The 18,386-nt window shown below is 42.4% G+C and overlaps 1 protein-coding gene across 1 annotated transcript; it reads left to right on the plus strand.

The window, feature by feature from the left end:
* Positions 1–1,464: 1,464 nt before the first annotated feature.
* LOC311114387 (short stature homeobox protein 2) lies at positions 1,465–2,992 on the plus strand (the record flags this gene model as incomplete). The annotated part of the gene is made up of 3 exons (XM_084189643.1): positions 1,465–1,522; positions 2,051–2,139; positions 2,699–2,992. Coding segments are annotated over 3 exons (441 nt in total), but the record flags the coding sequence as incomplete, so codon positions are not given.
* Positions 2,993–18,386: the final 15,394 nt, after the last annotated feature.

The following is an 18,386-nucleotide window of genomic DNA, read 5'->3' on the forward strand; positions in this document are numbered from 1 at the left end:
CCAATAAGCCATTTTGGAGAGGGGGGGACTTCAAGCTCTGTGTAACCGGAGAAGAGCGACTGAGCCGGGCAATGACAATGAACATAGACATCGGTTCTGATCTGATTTATCAAACCCCATAATATCTTATTTCAGCCTCTTTCAACCCTTATGCCTCGGCTCAGGGAGGCGACGGAGCGAGTATTTATTCACTGAATATGTCGGTTCTTTCTAAAATATCATAAAATGGGCCCAAATGACCTCCCTCCCCCCAAAAAAGTTAAAGCAAGCGCTTTTTGCAACGTCTCCGGGCGAGAGTTGGAATTTTACCAAGGCGTATTGTGTCACAAGCAAGGCGAGTGCAAGGAGCACAGCTCGAGGATTTACATAAATTATTTATTATTTTCCTCCCAAATCAAGATCTGCTGCTCTTTCTATTTTCAGTACATGATGTAAACGACCATGCGATTTATGGGGCCCTTTTCTAGCCACAATTGCATGCAGAGATGAAAGGACCATTTTCTGCACAAAGGCCAATTTATTTTTGTTTTAAAAAGTAGTAACGTCTTTACTTACTTCATGGTGGGCTATTTGCTTCTGTTTTCATTCTATGCCCATAACATAAACATTGATAATAAAACCAATAAGACACGAGATGTGTGTTAAATTGCATTGTTGGCACGGCTACGTGGTCAAAATATGAGGTTGGAGCTTACGATATATTGATAGACTTATCAATATCCTTTTTATTCTATCCATAATGCTCTCTGTGCAGGATAATTGGTAAACTGTGTTGTGGGCTAATTTATCCACAGCTTTGTAGGGGATTCAAAGTAGATTATCATAGTAATGAGACGCCTTATCTCCGTTCCAAGATAGCCTACTCTTCGGAAAATTATGCTTTTAAGGAACAGAAATTAAAGAAAAGAGCTATCCTCAAACAGAGCTTTGTGTATGGCGTGTTATGGCACTAATTAAACGAAACTGTAAAGCATTTAAATGCTTCAGTAACATAGATTTTCCTGCAGATTAAGGTAATTCATTTCACCAGCCATTAATGAGAGAGCTTTTCTCAGATCGCGTTGCTCAGATGTCCAAAGCCGTAATCACTTGCTGCTATCCGATATCAGAGAAGCAATTCTGTTCTTCTGGGACGCTAATCTATAGAAAGATGAAACCGGTGCTGAGAAGGTAACTTATTTTGGTCAAATATATCCTGCAAATGTCGAACAAGCGTGTTTACACAGCTATAATATGATAATAACATTCACCCTTTTCGTTGTGGTCTACTTTCTTACGTTGTATTTAGCCTGCCCCCTTGTTGTTAATGTAATAATTAAAATCTGGTGTAAAGCGCGCGCATTAATATTTCAGGGCTCCTTTGGGATATTGTTTTTCTGCGGTTGTTGTCATTTTGAGCGGAATTACACATGCCCTCACAAGCAGCTGCCAATCACGGTCACTAATTAATTTCTCTCCCTGCAGGTTTGGTTTCAGAACCGGAGGGCCAAATGCAGAAAGCAGGAGAATCAGTTACACAAAGGTGCGTTTCTATTCTTTGTCCGTCTGCAATATCCCTTTTACGCGTGGTGATAATAATGGTTGACATTTGGAAAGGGATACAAGAACATCTTTGAAAAGCATCAAGGGTGAATACAAATTGAAAAGCATCAAATGCACAACAAAGACTATAGGCCAGGGCTTTCCAACCCTGTTACTGGATAGCTACCGTCCTGTAGGTTTTCACTCCAACCCTAATCTAGCGCACCTGATTCTAATAATTAGCTGGTTGATAAACTGAATCAGGTTAGTTACAACTGGGGTTGGATTGAAAACATACAGGACGGTAGCTCTCCAGGAACAGGGTTGGAGAGCCATGCTATAGGCTATAAATGCAAAAAATCGATGGCGTTTAAATGGCAGTAGGCTCCCTGAATCTTTATCCTGTTGTGCTATTTTAACTCCATTATTTTGGAAAATGGAATTGTTCGTTGTTTCCAGAGTATAAATATTTGCCTCAATTATAATCTGGAGACTATTTCCCTTACAGATGTCCTATCTTTTTTTCCAGGAGTTCTCATTGGAGCTGCGAGTCAGTTTGAAGGTTGCCGTGTAGCGCCATATGTCAACGTGGGGGCCTTGCGGATGCCATTCCAACAGGCAAGTTAACTTTGAAGCGTGCAGTCTTTGACTAAACCAATCACCAGACTGCTGTCTTGGCACAGGCATTAACAAAGTGGTATAGGACAACACCAGTGTTCCAATGATAGGGGGTTACAAAAATCTTATTAAGATAATCTTATAAAGCCTTTAGGCTTGTTATCAGACCCTCAAGTGAATACCCATTGTAGCCTATGACATATTAATAGAAAATCCCCCAGTTGTTAGAGATTTTTAAATTGTGTTCTCAAGTTGTGGTACAGATTTTCGATTAAATTGATATAGTGTGTTTTATATGGACTTGCATTCAACAATATGGATCAAGTTGTGAGGAAATGTTCTCCCATAACAGACAGAAGGGTTGGATTCAATTCCATCTCAATTCCATCGGAAAAGGACTTAAAAAATGAATTGCAAATGCACTTTTCATATTCATATAATTGGATGTAATTTAAATGGAATTGGACCCAATTAATACTTTATGAAATTAATACAAGACAGCCTTCCACAAGTTAGCTAATGTGTTTCTCCCCTCTCTTCCCCATCCGTGCGTCCATAGGATAGTCATTGCAACGTGCCGCCCTTCTCCTTTCAGGTCCAGGCGCAACTGCAGTTGGACAGCGCGGTGGCCCACGCGCACCATCACCTGCACTCTCACCTGGCAGCGCACGCTCCTTACATGATGTTTCCGGGCCCGCCATTTGGTTTACCCTTGGCTACGCTCGCGGCTGAATCCGCCTCTGCTGCCTCGGTTGTGGCTGCAGCTGCAGCCGCCAAAAACACCAACAAGAACTCCAGTATTGCAGATCTGAGACTCAAGGCCAAAAAACACGCGGCAGCTCTGGGACTGTGACTAGGCGTGCAACAAGGCGTCTACGGCGTCTAAAATGCCTACATTATTGACTGAGAGTCATCGACAAGGCAGAGCGGCATCAAAACAAAAAAAGGCTTACAAAGTGAAAGCAAGGACATATTTATGTATTTTTTTTTTTATGAAGGACATCATGTATAACTATAGAAAATATGCTATTTATGAGATAAAACAAAGATAGACTGTGAAATCGATAATAATTTTGGATCTCAACGAAAAGGGCGGGACTTGATGTAGGCTACATCTTCACAATGCAACGTGGTAACTGCACCAACGTGAAACTAGGGTGGAGGTGTCAACGAGCAAGATTGCCAAGAGGAGAGATGCCGCTGGGACGTTCGATTCTTTGTGAAACAAGGCGAACTATTCTGCGTTGTTTTGAATTATTAGGCTATATTATTATTTCCTTTTGAAACTATAGAGGCTGGCCTCGTTATATTTCAAAACATTTTCTCAGTAAAGGAAACAGCGGATGTTCGTGAACAAATAGAGAGACAAAAAAAGACCCTTATGTGACAGTTTTTTTCTGTTCTTCTTCTTGTCCAAATGAAAACTCCCCTGCAGTGTTGCATGAATTTCTTTCCTCACAGATGACGTAATTTGAGTCGGTTCAATTTCTCTCTCGTGCGCTCCCTCCATGGACTGCAGACAGACAGACAGACAGACACTCCGAGGAACTAACGAAGCTCTCACTTAAATGTCACAGTATTTGGACCTCTTGGCTTCTAGACATTTAGGGATTTGTGGAATTCAGACATTTGCCACAAATGTTACATTATTTTGTGAATGGTGAACTTCCGTTAGTCTATGAAGTTTTATACAATGCAATGAGTGCATTTGCGAGTGATTCGACCTACTGAAAGCGCAATATAATGTCACTTTTTAAGAACAACAAATATTTGGACAACAATTGCAGTAGGCTATATGAGACGGTACGGAGCACATGTAAAATATGTTAATACACAAGAAACATGCATTATTTTTTGTTATTTTGTGGTTTATGAATGCATTGTGAGAGCATTTTTGTTTTCTATTTTACTGTCCTTCCGTGTGTAAAACTCATGTGCATTCTGTAGGCTATGTAATGTTGATGTTTTTATAACAGTGAAAGTGAACGTAGCCTACCTGAGGCACGGATTTCTAAAAATATCATAGAAATTATTTTCATTTTTTCATCACTTATGTGAAACGTGAACTCACCTAAACAAAATGTTTTCGGTTCATAGAATAAATCAACTGAAGTTTCTTTTTATGACATCCTCTGTTTACATTCCTTTTTAATTCAATGTTGTCTCTAGTGTGGGGTGTAGCCTAGTTTCGATGGATAAACTTTATTTTTAAAAATTAATTTCATATATTATTGCTGTATTATTATTCCATATTATTTTTGCACTAAGGGTATTATTACAATTATTATAATGGGCTAAGATGTATTATTATTATTATTTAGCCTACTACTTATACTACTTATGCTACTACAATCGATTGTATTCAGGTTGTAAGCCAATACAGACTTATGGAAGGCTACATCAATTATTAATGTTTTGATATGTTTGATCCAGTTGTGTCAGGCCCGTTTAGCCACGTGTTATTTTTTTCTCAAGATCATGGGCATCTTTGTCAAAGTCCCTAACCTCTCCAAACCAATACATTATTCAAAATGTTTTGTTATATTTCAGAGCTCTGTGGAGAAGTTGTCAAATGTCGCATTGAAGACGATAGTGAAGGCTTATAGCATATAAAAAGACCATTGAATATACGGAAACATTTCGAAAAGACACGAAGACTGTTTGATGGTGTGTAATGCCGGTGTGTGGTCATTTAGCTTTATGATGTGTGAGGAACTTTTCACTGGTCTAACCTTACAGTGTTTCTTATGTAGGCTAGCTCGTTTTTACACACATATTTACATTTACAATAATTGCTTTATTCCAGACGCTTTCGAAATATACCATAGGCTACATTTGAAATAGGTTCCCATTGAAATATCCATGTTAGAATTGTTTTATGGTGACCAAAATCATTATTGTCTATTAGGCCACTGTTTGTCACGACGCTGAGATTAATTCGTTTAGTTTTTAATTCCATGCACTTGTACAGACAGATTGTGATTTTATACACAGTTTCATATGGTTCATTGATACTGTGCGTTATGTATAGAGACCCCTTGACTTCCAGAGCAAATTTGCCTGACTTGTTTCCGGACATCTTAACCGGCCATTACTGAGGATTGAATAAACACCTGACACGAGAGCCGATTTTAGAGCAATGCGGATCCATTACCAGCCGATATTTCCATACAAAACACAATGCATTTTGCTATTAATTAATACCGCTCTCACAGATGCACTAGAGTCTAGAGTGCTTGTGTATCTTGCAGTTTGGGTTGGTTTCAGATGCCAAAACTATTGAACTATTGATTCCTCCCCTTACCAGTAATGGAGGAGAGAGACAGGACTGTGAATGATCGTGCGCTGCCCTGGAATGACACAAGGTCTGCTAATGGAGGCGCGCGCACTTGCACTCATGTAAATGAGTAGAGCCATTCCCATTCCAGGTTCCTGCTACTTTAGGCCGTTTGTTAGTGAGTTAGACATGACCATTCTAATGACTTGCACGTGCTGGGATAGAAACGGGTTGATTTTAGTACAGTTGATTATGGTTGATATTTTTACGTTTCTAGAGACTATTTCAATACACCATATCAGGTCCATTACTGCTATGTTGGGGGTCACCATGGTTTGCATGCAGCCTGTTGGTGTTTCTCTGCGGCCCTGCGTTGCTCCCTCTCTCCAGGCATCCATATCAGTGGAGAGGTGGAGGGCCTGAGAGGGTCCGAGGAGACAACGAGACGGGGACACACAAGTGCTTTTCTAGATTAGCCATGGGGCGAACAACGACTCTCACCCTCCTTTCCACACACTCTCAAGACACATGTCCCACACAGCCACCGGGGAGCCAGACACCCCTCCTCGCTCCCTCCCTCCCTCCCTCCCTCCCTCCCTCCCTCCCTCCCTCCCTCCCTCCCTCCCTCCCTCCCTCCCTCCCTCCTATACTTCTCAGGCTCCCTCTCTCTGTTTCTCTATTGTTATCCATCTCCATACACTGAATCACAGGACGGAGAGCTCAGCAGCAGCGGTGTAATCAAGACTCAAGAGTCATTGGTGCATGAAAAGACACCAGAACACACAGCACCAACACCAGAAAACACAGCCCCCCCCCGGCAAAGACACAACCCCAGCACCCTATTCCTTATGTAGTGCACTGCTTTTGACCAGAGCTCCAGGGCTCTGGTTAAAAGTAGTGCACTAAGGAAAGGGTGCCATGGGGATCTGGTCAAAAGTAGTGCACTATATAGGGAATAGGGTGCCATTTGTGATGCAGCACATACCACCCGGTTGGTTCCTCAGCGAAGAATCCTTCATAACAACTGTTCGTGACCTGTTGCTAAATTTACCTCTCTATAATCATGCTGCTGACAATTACATTGCTGTATAATTTCTTGTGTGAAGGCACTTGGGGCCTTTATCAAATGAGTCCTTGTTGAGCAGTTGTGGATACCATTTTCTTTGCTCAAAGTGGTGTCAGTTTGTTTAATCATAAGTTTGTTTATTTTGGTATGAAAAAAAAAAATAGTTTTATTGTCACAGACACTGGATAGGTGCTGTGAAATATGTTGTTTTACAGGGTCAGCCATAGTAGTACGGCGCCCCTGAGAAAATTAGGATGAAGTGCCTTGCTCAAGGACACATCTACAGATTGTCCACCTTGTCAGCTCAGGTTTTCGAACCAGCGAACGGTGAGTTACTGGCCTAAAGCCCTAACCGCCAGTTTACCTGCCACTCCTAATGGTATTGGTTAGTGGGTATGTATTGAATGGTAGTGGGTGTGTCAGATATCAACAAGCTCTCACAGTCTCACTGCAGAATTAGACGTTTATACACGTTTCAACATTACATTTACATTTGACATTTTAGTCATTTAGCAGACGCTCTTATCCAGAGCGACTTACATCACATTTTGAAGTTGCTCCAAACATCACATTTTGAAGTGTTTTTGACACCCTGGGTTGACTTCTCATGCTCAGTATTATTCCTTTTCGCCAAATGTCAAATTTCAAAGTTGCTCCAAATGTTACATTTACAAGGTTAAGGGTTAAGGTTTTGGATAGGGTTAAAACATAAAATGGATACTTCGGGATTTTGGTAATGAGGCACTTTATGTAGTTGTGAATACCATGTTTATGTCTCTGTGTCCAGTAAGTTAGAGGTAGTTTGCATTCCAATGCTAACTATAGTGTTAGTGTAATGACTGGAAGTCTATGGGTATCTACTAGCATGCTAGTTAAGGTAAGGGTAAGGTTTGGGATAGGGTTAAAACAAAAATATATAAAAGCAAGTGTTCACCACTGGTATTGCAGCCAGGTCACCCATGATACAAGTCAGTATTAGACGTCCATCCATGTTTGAGGACATCGGGAGATGTGGAAACCGGCCACTAGGGGCAACAGTGAACACTGTTACCTTCAAGTAGGTTTTGGTTTTGCTAGGGCATTGTGGACAGGAATGAGCGTAAGCATCTGCCTCTGGTGCCAAAGGTTGCATGTTCGAATCCAGCGTTACAAAGTCGTTTTGATGTTTTTGTTTTAAGCCTATCCCAAACCTTAACCCTTACCTTAACCATTCGGAGTTAATGCCTAACCTTAAGATTTTGGAGTTAATGCCTGAACATAACCCTAACCTTAAAAATTTCAAAATTTGACGTTTGAGAAACATGGAAGAACGTCTAATTCTGAAGCGAGACTGTGAGAGCTTGTTGGGGATTGAACACGCAACCTTCTGATCCAGAGTTATGGGATTACGTCCATCCCGTCTGTGTGTTTGTCTGTGTAAAACTGAAATGCTAAAATGGAGTTGCTGTGTGTGAAGTTGCTGTGTGTGTGTGTGTGCTTGTGTGTGTGTGTGTCGGTGTCTGTGTGTATGTGCGTTTGCGTGTGTGTGCTTGTGTCAGAGGCAAAGACGCTCGAGTGAAACCAGTAGTCCTTCACTCAAAAAACAAAGCTAGAAGAAAAAGAAAAGATAAAATAGGGCTCTCTAAAGGTTTGCCTTTGTTATATATTAAGTGCGTTCAAAGAGAAACGTCATACACGGTCAGACAAAAGACAACAGACATCAGGAGCATCGCGAGATGAAAGAAGGACTTCAAAGGCATCAAATGGAGTGAAAGTGAAAAAGAAACCTGCCGAAAACTCCCTCCAACAGCACTCAGACCAGCAATTAGGCCTTCATATCACTCTGTTATCACACATGTGGACCGTAGACCCGGGTGGCTAAACTGCAGGGCCTGGTGTACTCATAAGACAAACACAGCATTTACCCAGTATATGATTTTATTTGGATGAAAACGGGGTATTGTTTCACACAGATTTGAACCCTGCATGGAAGAAAAAGGATTGTAGTAGAAAACAAGTCTCCCAACTTATTCTATACAGGTAACTAAGTGGATACGAAACAAAACAGGGCATAACAAAACAAGAAGTCAGATTGCTACTCCGCGTCCTGTTTAGGTACCCCCGGGCCAATCTGCACATTTGTATGTACTCATTACATTTATTTGTTATTAATTCATTTCCAGTCGCAGCTGTTGTGGCGATGGGTACAGATAACATGTAGCTCGGCCTCTGAGAGAGACAAAAACAGCGGTGGGGAACTTTTACGGCCTCTCAGACATTAGCCAGGCATTATGGGAAATTCTCCATGGTACAAGGGTCACACACACACTGTACTAAGGGGGTGAAGACTTAGAACAATGCCCTCTCGTAACTGCTTGACACATACCCTTCCCCCTTACCCCACCAAGTTGTCACGATCGTCAGGGAGAGACCAATGCGCAGCGTTGAAGGTGAACATATTTCTATTTATTAGGGTATGATCACACGATCAAAATAACAGACGAAAACGTGATGTCTACGGTTTAACACAAACCAAATAAGAACAAGAAACCACAAACACAAAGTGAAAGACAGACAGTTAAATATGGCTCCCAATCAGAGACAACCAGCTGACACTCGTTGCCTCTGACTGGGAGTCACTCAGGCCAACATAGAAATACAAACATAGAATACACACCCTGGCTCAACATAACAGTGTCCCCAGAGCCAGGGCGTGACAGTACCCCCCCCTAAAGGCGCGGACTCCGACCGCGCCAACTAAATACCACAGGGGAGGGACCGGGTGGGCACTCCGCCTTGGCGGCGGATCCGGCTCCGGGCCTGATCCGCACTCCCTCTCCAACCCCCCAAAGTACCCCTGGTCCGGTCTGGCCCCGCTGGCCGGAGCTGGACTGCACACTGATGGAGCGGATTGCTCTAGCTCCGGCGTAACGCATCTGACCGGTGCCGGACCAGGCACCAATGGAACAGGCACGGGCCGTGCCGGACCGACGACGCACACCACTGGCTTGGTGTGGGGAGCAGGAGCGGACCGAGCCGGGCTGACGAAACGCACCACTGACTTGGTGCGGGGAGCAGGAGCGGGCCGGACCGGGCTGACGAAGCGCACCACTGACTTGGTGCAGGGAGCTTGGATGGGCCGGACTGGGCTGGCGACGCGCACCACAGACTTGGTGCGGAGAGCAGGAACGGGCCGGACAGGGCTGACGAAACGCACCACAGACTTGGTGCGGGGAGCAGGAATGGGCCGGACTGGGCTGGCGACGCGCACCACAGACTTGGTGCGGAGAGCAGGACCGGGCCGGACAGGGCTGACGAAACGCACCACTGACTTGGTGCGGGGAGCAGGAATGGACCGGACCGTACTGGGGACACACACCACTGGCCCTACACCGGGATCTGGAACGGGCCGGACCGGACTGGCAACACACGCCAGTACCTCTCGCCGTGCCTCTACATCCTCCATCCCCTCTTCGACCAGTGGCCCCCGTAACCTGGTGGCCTCCTCTGGCAACCCACTGGACCGCTCTATCGCGGCCTCCTGCTGGTCCGACGTCGTGAGCCCCCCCCTAAAAATTTTCTGGGAGTCTCTCTTCCCCGTGGGCCAGGCCTCGAAAATTCTCGCCCAACTCTCGCTCTTCTGCTTCCAATCTCCGCCATTCAGCTCCTCATTCGGCTTGACCCAGTCGAAGCTCTGCCTCCACTGTTGCCAAGTCCACCCACTCTGCTCCTCACTAGGCTGCTTGGTCCAGTTCTGGTGGTTTCTTCTGTCACGATCGTCAGGGAGAGACCAATGCGCAGCGTTGAAGGTGAACATATTTCTATTTATTAGGGTATGATCACACGATCAAAATAACAGACGAAAACGTGATGTCTACGGTTTAACACAAACCAAATAAGAACAAGAAACCACAAACACAAAGTGAAAGACAGACAGTTAAATATGGCTCCCAATCAGAGACAACCAGCTGACACTCGTTGCCTCTGACTGGGAGTCACTCAGGCCAACATAGAAATACAAACATAGAATACACACTCTGGCTCAACATAACAGTGTCCCCAGAGCCAGGGCGTGACACAAGTGTTCAAAGCCAATGAACAGTGTATTATTACATTTCTGCTTTTCAATCATCTGATATTTGTGCACAGAGTTTTGGCCCATGCTTCAGAATGTAACCCACGCTATTCCACAAAGGGAGAAATTTGGCGTGTGTCCTTTGAAGTTGTGGAAATTCATTTTTTAATGTAAGAAATGACAAAATACTACTTGTAAATGACACTATGTTTGTATCCACATGCTAAATGATATTTTAATGAGGGGAAATCACCACAACTATCCTTCATATTGTGTTGTCAAATCTCATGACAACACCAAATATTGTCCAGGGGAGCTGTTAGTGGAGTGTGACAATTAATGTCACTGCATCTATCAGCTCCATTTAAAAAGGCTACAGCACACACACACTTCCTCTCTATTCGTTCCTCCATATGAGTGGCCAAAGAAACAATGTGGTGTTTGTATAGAAAAAGATGGAGGCCAATTCTCCTTCTGAAGACATTCTACAGTAGTTCCTTACTTTTAGTTTTTTCTGCCTATGCTGAGGAGAGAGGGGACAGTTGAATGGATGGCAGCAGTGAGGTGACACTTTTGAACAAATAGGATTTAGACACACCAGGGGCATTTGTCATGTAGGTATTTTATTTCGATGTATTTATTGATCCTGCCACCCCCATCTCCTCATCCTCCCACTAGTATTGACAGGTGTGTCGCTATGGTATTTCACCCTGCCCCCACGGCCCGTTCTCATTGGATTAATGCATAAAAGACAGACAGACACCCACACGCTTGTTATGGGATAATATGATGAGCGTGGTAGGTAATGTATTATGGTAAGGGCCCATGTCAAGTTCAACAGGGAGTGCTGGGTTGAGGGAAAGCCTGAGGGGGGTATCCCTGGAGAAGAGAGAGAAGAGAACGCAACGTGTTTTAATGCAATGTAATGTAAATTGATGTCCCGAGTTTAGGAAGGACAGACAAATAGAGAAGAGCTGCTCGGAAATGCATTACAGGGGCCAAACGGCTCTTTGAGGAGACAGGATTTAACGGGGGCCTCCGTGGCTCTATTGGATTACAATGTTGGCTCAACAATCTGGCAACGTCTAATTAAATAGCCCAGCATTAGCTTCCACCACAGTGGGGAGTGTGAGAGAGGGACACTATCTCATTCTGAAATGGATGTAAAAATAGATCCTCACGAGTTAGCCCGTACTCACGCTCCCTCTCTCTCTCTCCCCCCCCCTGCCTTACACACACACACACACACACACACACACACACACACACACACACACACACACACACACACACACACACACACACACACACACACACACACACACACACACACACACACACACACTCTCTCTTACACATACACACACACACGTTTGTTTTACTATCCTTGTGGGATTCAAACAATTGATTCCCATTCAAAATCCTATTTTCCCTAACCGCTAACCCTAAAGGCGTCTACATGCTTCCCAGCCGAAACAGTTTGGAAGAGTTATATTATGACATCATTTTGTGACGTTTTTGTTCGTTTTGGACATTGGTGACATTTTTCTTGGCTGTTTGGGCATGTACTTACGCACGGACACACACACTGTCTCTGTCTGTGACAGACATCTAAGCACAAACTGTAGTATTTATATCAGAACACTATAAAACCCATTGTGCACATGTTGCTTACATGTTAAGAAGAACACCATGAACACAGCCAATGTTTACTCAAAGGATTTGAGATTTGCCCTTGGAATTGACAAAACAATCAACAAAAACTTAAGTCTGGTAGAAGGGTATGTCAGTCCAACGCTTATGTGAAAGTATGTGAAAATGAACGTTTTTTTAGTTCACCACCAGAACACTGGGTGGCACTTTTCTCAACTTTTATTTTGTAATCAAAATAATTCAAGGAAGTGACACATGAATGGGGAACGAATATCAAGAGAATGAAAAAAAATAACAGACACGTTGTCTTGACTGTAGACTGTGTTCCTAAAAAGGGTTAAGGAAACCAAATGAAAGATGACATAAAATTCCCCAACTACGTGTAATTTTAACCAAAAGGTTGAAATGGACTGAACTGAGTGAGGTACATTGAACCCTCAAGTTCTTTAACCAAGAGGGCCAATGCCGGCAGAATGTTGGGGGTTGAGACGAGCTAAAGCAGGACAAGGGTGATAAGAGGTGAAAAGATAGTGGAGAGAGTTAGAGAGGGAGGGAGAGGGGGATAAATGGAGTAGGTGGACATAGGTGCCAAAGACATGAGAGGGGCAAAGAGGAAGCACTTTGTCATTTTGAAAAAAGTTTTTAAAGACAGCTTGTTTTCTTAATGAGTACAGCGACCCCTTTAAAAGGTCACACATAGCAACGCTGGCCGGACCACCTTAGAGAGGCTATATATTGCAATCTGGAGGTAAAACAATCTGGGAGTAAAACCATCTTATAAAACCAGCTTATATGTTGAGTTGTGATGAAATAAGACAGTTAAACTAAGCTCATGAGACAATATAAGTTATATTCAATCAAAGGCCATATCAGGAACATTCAACCGAGGGGTCCATGGAGGTACTGCAGGGACCTGTGAAAATATATAAAATAAAATAAAAAGTGGATTTATTTTCTCGTATTTTTATTAACATCACTAGCAACAACAGACAATATATAATCAATCTAAAAGTAAAATGTTGTATGTATCAATCCCAGAACGCCCCATCAAAGCACGACTTCATACACAGGCAATATAGCAACACTTTACTTAAAGCTGGCATAATGATTTATTACTTGTTATAAGCATGTATGAGCCTTTCTAAAGTGTTATTATAAGCCTTATAATATGTTATGCCTTTCTATGTATTACATTTCCAACCCAAAATGCTTAAAGGGAAATAAAAAAAAGGTTTTACTTCATATTCATAATCTCCAGCACCACCCCAACATCAACATATGTGAAAATGGCGCGTTTTGTAGTAAAAACTATAAAGATAAGTGATTAGTAGACAATTAGTAGGCATTTAGTAGGCAATGCTTACTCACAATTGGTCAAAATCACATGAAGCACACCGATGATGTCATTGGAAACACTTATCTTTCTCTATCATTTTTACTACAAAACATAGAAATGCACCATTTTCACATATATTGATGATGGGGTGGTGCTGGAGAGTATGAATATGAAGTAGAAAAATTGTGAAGTTTCCCTTTAAGTTCCATCCCAGGTCAGGATCAATATGAGATGACAATATGATATTTATTAGGATCCCCATTAGCTGTTGCAAAGGCAGCAGCTACTCTTCCTGGGGTCCACACAAAACATGACATAATACAGAACATTAATAGACAAGAACAGCTCAAGGACAGAACTACATACATTTTTGTTATTTTTAAGGCACATGTAGCCTACATATCAATACATACACACAAACCTTCTAGGTCAAATAGGGGAGAGGCGTTGTGCCGTGAGGTGTTTCTTTATCTGTTTTTTGAAACCAGGTTTGTTGTTTATTTGAGCAATATGAGATGGAACAGAGTTCCATGCAATAATGGCTCTATACAATACTGTACACTTGAATTTGTTCTGGATTTGGGGACTGTGAAAAGACCCCTGGTGGCATGTCTGGTGAGGTAAGTGTGTGTGTCAGAGCTGTGTGTAAGTTGACTATGCAAACAATTTTGGATTTTCAACACATTCATGTTTCATATATGGTTATGACAAGCATTATACCTGTTGGCCTCAAGTGTTACTGATATACATACAGTTCCATAGAATCTCAGTTACATAAACATCAATTCCACACAGAGGAGCCTATGTACTCACACCAACTGAGATACACAACCCATAACACTCCCTACCATGCTATCCGTTCATACACAAGGCTGCATGGTGCAGTAAGTGTGTGTTCACCTCTGTGCTGCAACAAACAATAACAGTTCCTAATATATTTGAAGAACAACCATTTTTATTCCCCAGATGGAAAAAAATGCTATGGGTAAATATAGCACTGTAATTGATTAAACAGACGCAGTATGCAATGTCGCAAATGTAATCATCATATCTGCTTTCTTTGGGTGACGCTGTTAACACTGCATACACAGTGATTTTCCTAAATACTATTCATTAGAATATAATTGGAGAAAATATTTAATATCAACATGCTAGATTAACTCCAGAGGAACCTATTGTCCTATATAACCACTCAATTGCCTTTACCACCTAAATGTGGATGTAAAGTGACGCACAATCTATACACCTGAGAGAGATGTACGGTGTGGAGCCACGACGGGATTCCCCCATTGTTAAAAGTTGATCCCTCCGGTGCCATTATATAAGTGTACATATGGGAAGGTAAAAATGGAAGACGACACTTTAAATGACATTATTATAAAATGCAATACTCCTGGAATGATCCCCTTATTAAATTAGGCCCTATGATCCAAGATGAATTTCCTGCTTCCCTAATCCATCAAGGGGGGAATATTAAAAGATAGGGCTCAACTGGCATTAGAATCTCACTCAGTCTTGACTTTCATTATTCTGCATTAGGCCACTGCTAGGGGAGAGCCTCTTAATGAGAATTACAATGATTCACTGGCCTCGGCCCCACATCTGACAAGTAAAATATTAACTCCTCAGTCACAGCTGTCTGAATTAAAATACTTTGTAACCGCGGACGCGCTAAATTAAATTGGCCTTTTATGTTCCTTACACGGTTGACCCCCGTGGGGCTGCAGCACAAGGGCCGTGACCGCCACTAAGCTATACCCCAAGAGGGAGAAATGAATCGCACCTTGCCTGAGAAAACAGATACAGTCGCATACACATACACACCTACACACGCACAGATTTACGTAGGCTACATACGTCCACACACACACGCACCTATGCACCTACGCACGCACACACACACACACACACACACACACACACACACACACACACACACACACACACACACACACACACACACACACACACACACACACACACACACACACACACACACACACACACACACACACACACACACACACACACACACACACACACAGACACACACACACACACACACACACACACACAGACACACACACACACACACACACAGACCCACACACACACACACACACACACTAGCGCGCACACGCACGCACACACACAGACACACAAAGACCCGTTAGCCTCCCTCCCCTGTGTCTCATTCTGTCATTCTCTCTATCTCTCTATCCATCACCTTTTTCATTCTCATTTTCTCACCGGAGGCAGTTTCTCAGCAGTCATCCTTTATATGTTGTTTGTTTGATAGCCGCTGTCTAGCATCGTCTGTGTTTGTTTGTCCGTGTTGCACTTTTTATTAACCACCGAGCCACATATTCACAGCATGCCCCTTACCTATTTCTGGATGCACAAACTCAACATTCCACCACATTAACAAAACATAGTAGGCCTTTTAAAGCCAGAGGAACTCAAGTAATTGGGACTTAGCATGCAAGAACCCAATCCAATTTACATCGACCTTTAAAAGTTTGATTTCAGTCAATTTGCACTCACTTAAGCTAGGGCCAGGGTTTGCACTGTAGCTCTGCTCCGGCTGCCAAATTCCTCCGCCTGTTGAATGGAACAGAGCCTACGCCAGAACCGGGGCTGTTCCGCCCGCTCTCTCTGACTCCAAGGTCACGCCGCTGTTGTTCTGATGGGGAAAGGAGCGGGGAGTTTTTCTCTCGCCGCCCGCGAGCCTGCGTCCCCAGCAGCGCTTTCGTTCTGCCTGTGTTGCCAGAGCACCCCTGAGTCTACCCTCTCAAACGATCGATTTCAGGGGGGAGCGCAGAAAAAAACATAGCGTGTGACCCTCGAGTCTGGAAATGTTACACTTTAAATCATTGGATTTTTTAAAAACTATACGCCCCGGGACATGTAATCTCTTCCCCTTTAAAAGTAAACCGAATGAATAAATAAATGGAGGAAGGAAATAAAGAAACATCCACAAAATGAAAACTAAATGGAGATTAATTCAGTGGGCATACAGGTCTCGTTGTCAATTTGAGCTATTCTGATCCGGTGATTTGAAACTTGACGAGGGCCAGAGCTTCAACCATGGCCTTACCAAGTCACCTTTAACCCCCATTGACAGATACAGCACTGAACTATAGGATGCAGTTTGTTCCTTTTGATGTTGACATTGTTACGTCTAAAACCACCACAATGAGGCCTTTCTCATCTGGTCCAACTTGCAACCCTACTTACCCTCTGTACAAGATCTTCCTCTTCAGTCATTACCATAACACTCTGCACTCTGACACTCTGAGTATGATGGACAGTATGCTAACAGCTCTACAGCTTGCTATTGTAGCTACTGTTACCGCTTTGAATCCATGCAATGAAAAAAATATTTCTCAATTTTGGAAAATGTTGGTGATATTACATATTTCTAGATGTATCAATATGAATCCTCAGAGTTTTTACATTACATACAGATGTACAATACGTTTCCATGCCAATTTAGAACTCTGGATATTACAGTACACGTATAATAAGAAATAAAATCAGTTAACATCTCAAAATACAAAACGCACAGATATGATTCACATATATGGTGTATGAAGGGTTATTGTTAATGTAAGGGCCCATGGTCTGAACGGTACATTAACAAAAACAATCAATGTTTGACCTCAGGATTAGCATTAAGATTCTTACAGTTTTTCCCAATTGCTAACACACTAAAATGACATGCACAGCACAATTATTTAAACTGACACAGAGAGCAAAACCTCTTCTCAAGTCTCCAAAAGTCTAAACACATTTTCTGCTTTACACACATTTTGCAATTAAAAATGACACTTTTTAAATGCACTGCACACGGTTCTCTGCATAAGACACAACAATCTGACATAAAGTCACATGTTTGCCATTTCAAAACACTGCCATTGAAAATGACACTGCATGAGCTAATAGGCCAATACATGTGGCTGATGTCATACACTAACTGCACAAGTTTCCTGTACAATTTACTCTACTGTGGGGGAAATATCTTTAGGCTGCATTGTCCAAGCCCTATATTTTAGTTTTTTTGTTTTTCTAAAGGACTGAGAGACGCAACGATGGTGGAGGAAGGGGCCAAATGTTCACCGGGGTACAGGAAGCTGCCATTGTAAACTTGGTTTTGGAAAATAATGAAATCAGATTACGAGAAATTCAAAGCCACATCATCCAAGACAACACCATATTCAACAACATTCAACGAGTCAGTCTGTCCACATTGGCTCGCATTCTCAATCGAAACCAAATCAGAATGAAACAACTTCATAAGGTGCCGTTTGAGAGAAACTCTCAAAGAAACAAAGAGGTCAGACGAGCATATGTGGATGTAAGTACAATATCGACTGCAGTACACTACACGCAACATTGTTTCCCAGTGTACTGGATAACACCTTATTACAGTTTTTTTTCAATTGCTTAAGCACAATTTTGAAAACAGGGCACGGTTTTTCAAACCCCTTCACACAATTAGCACAACACTACACCAAAGTAGCACAACACCTCAGATCATTTGCAAAATGGAACACTTTTGTCAAAACTATACAATGTCTTATAAAAACCTTATTTTGTTGTCATAACATAAACCCAACCATCATATGGTCTGATTCTGTTTGAATCAGTTAAACACTCCTGTGCTCAACCTAAAACACTTTTAGCATTTACACAGAGAAAGTGTAAAAATAAATTCACCAACACCACATAACACCAATTGTGCAGACTAATGAAAATATGTATTTATTTTCATGTACTCAAGTCAGTCAATACTGAACATTTCAACAAAACATTCATAACAAAACATTTTCCAGTTTTCATACAGTATTACTGAACATAC

This window comes from Coregonus lavaretus (assembly GCF_964263955.1).
Source record: "Coregonus lavaretus genome assembly, contig: HAP1_SCAFFOLD_7979, whole genome shotgun sequence".
Classification (NCBI taxonomy): domain Eukaryota; kingdom Metazoa; phylum Chordata; class Actinopteri; order Salmoniformes; family Salmonidae; genus Coregonus; species Coregonus lavaretus.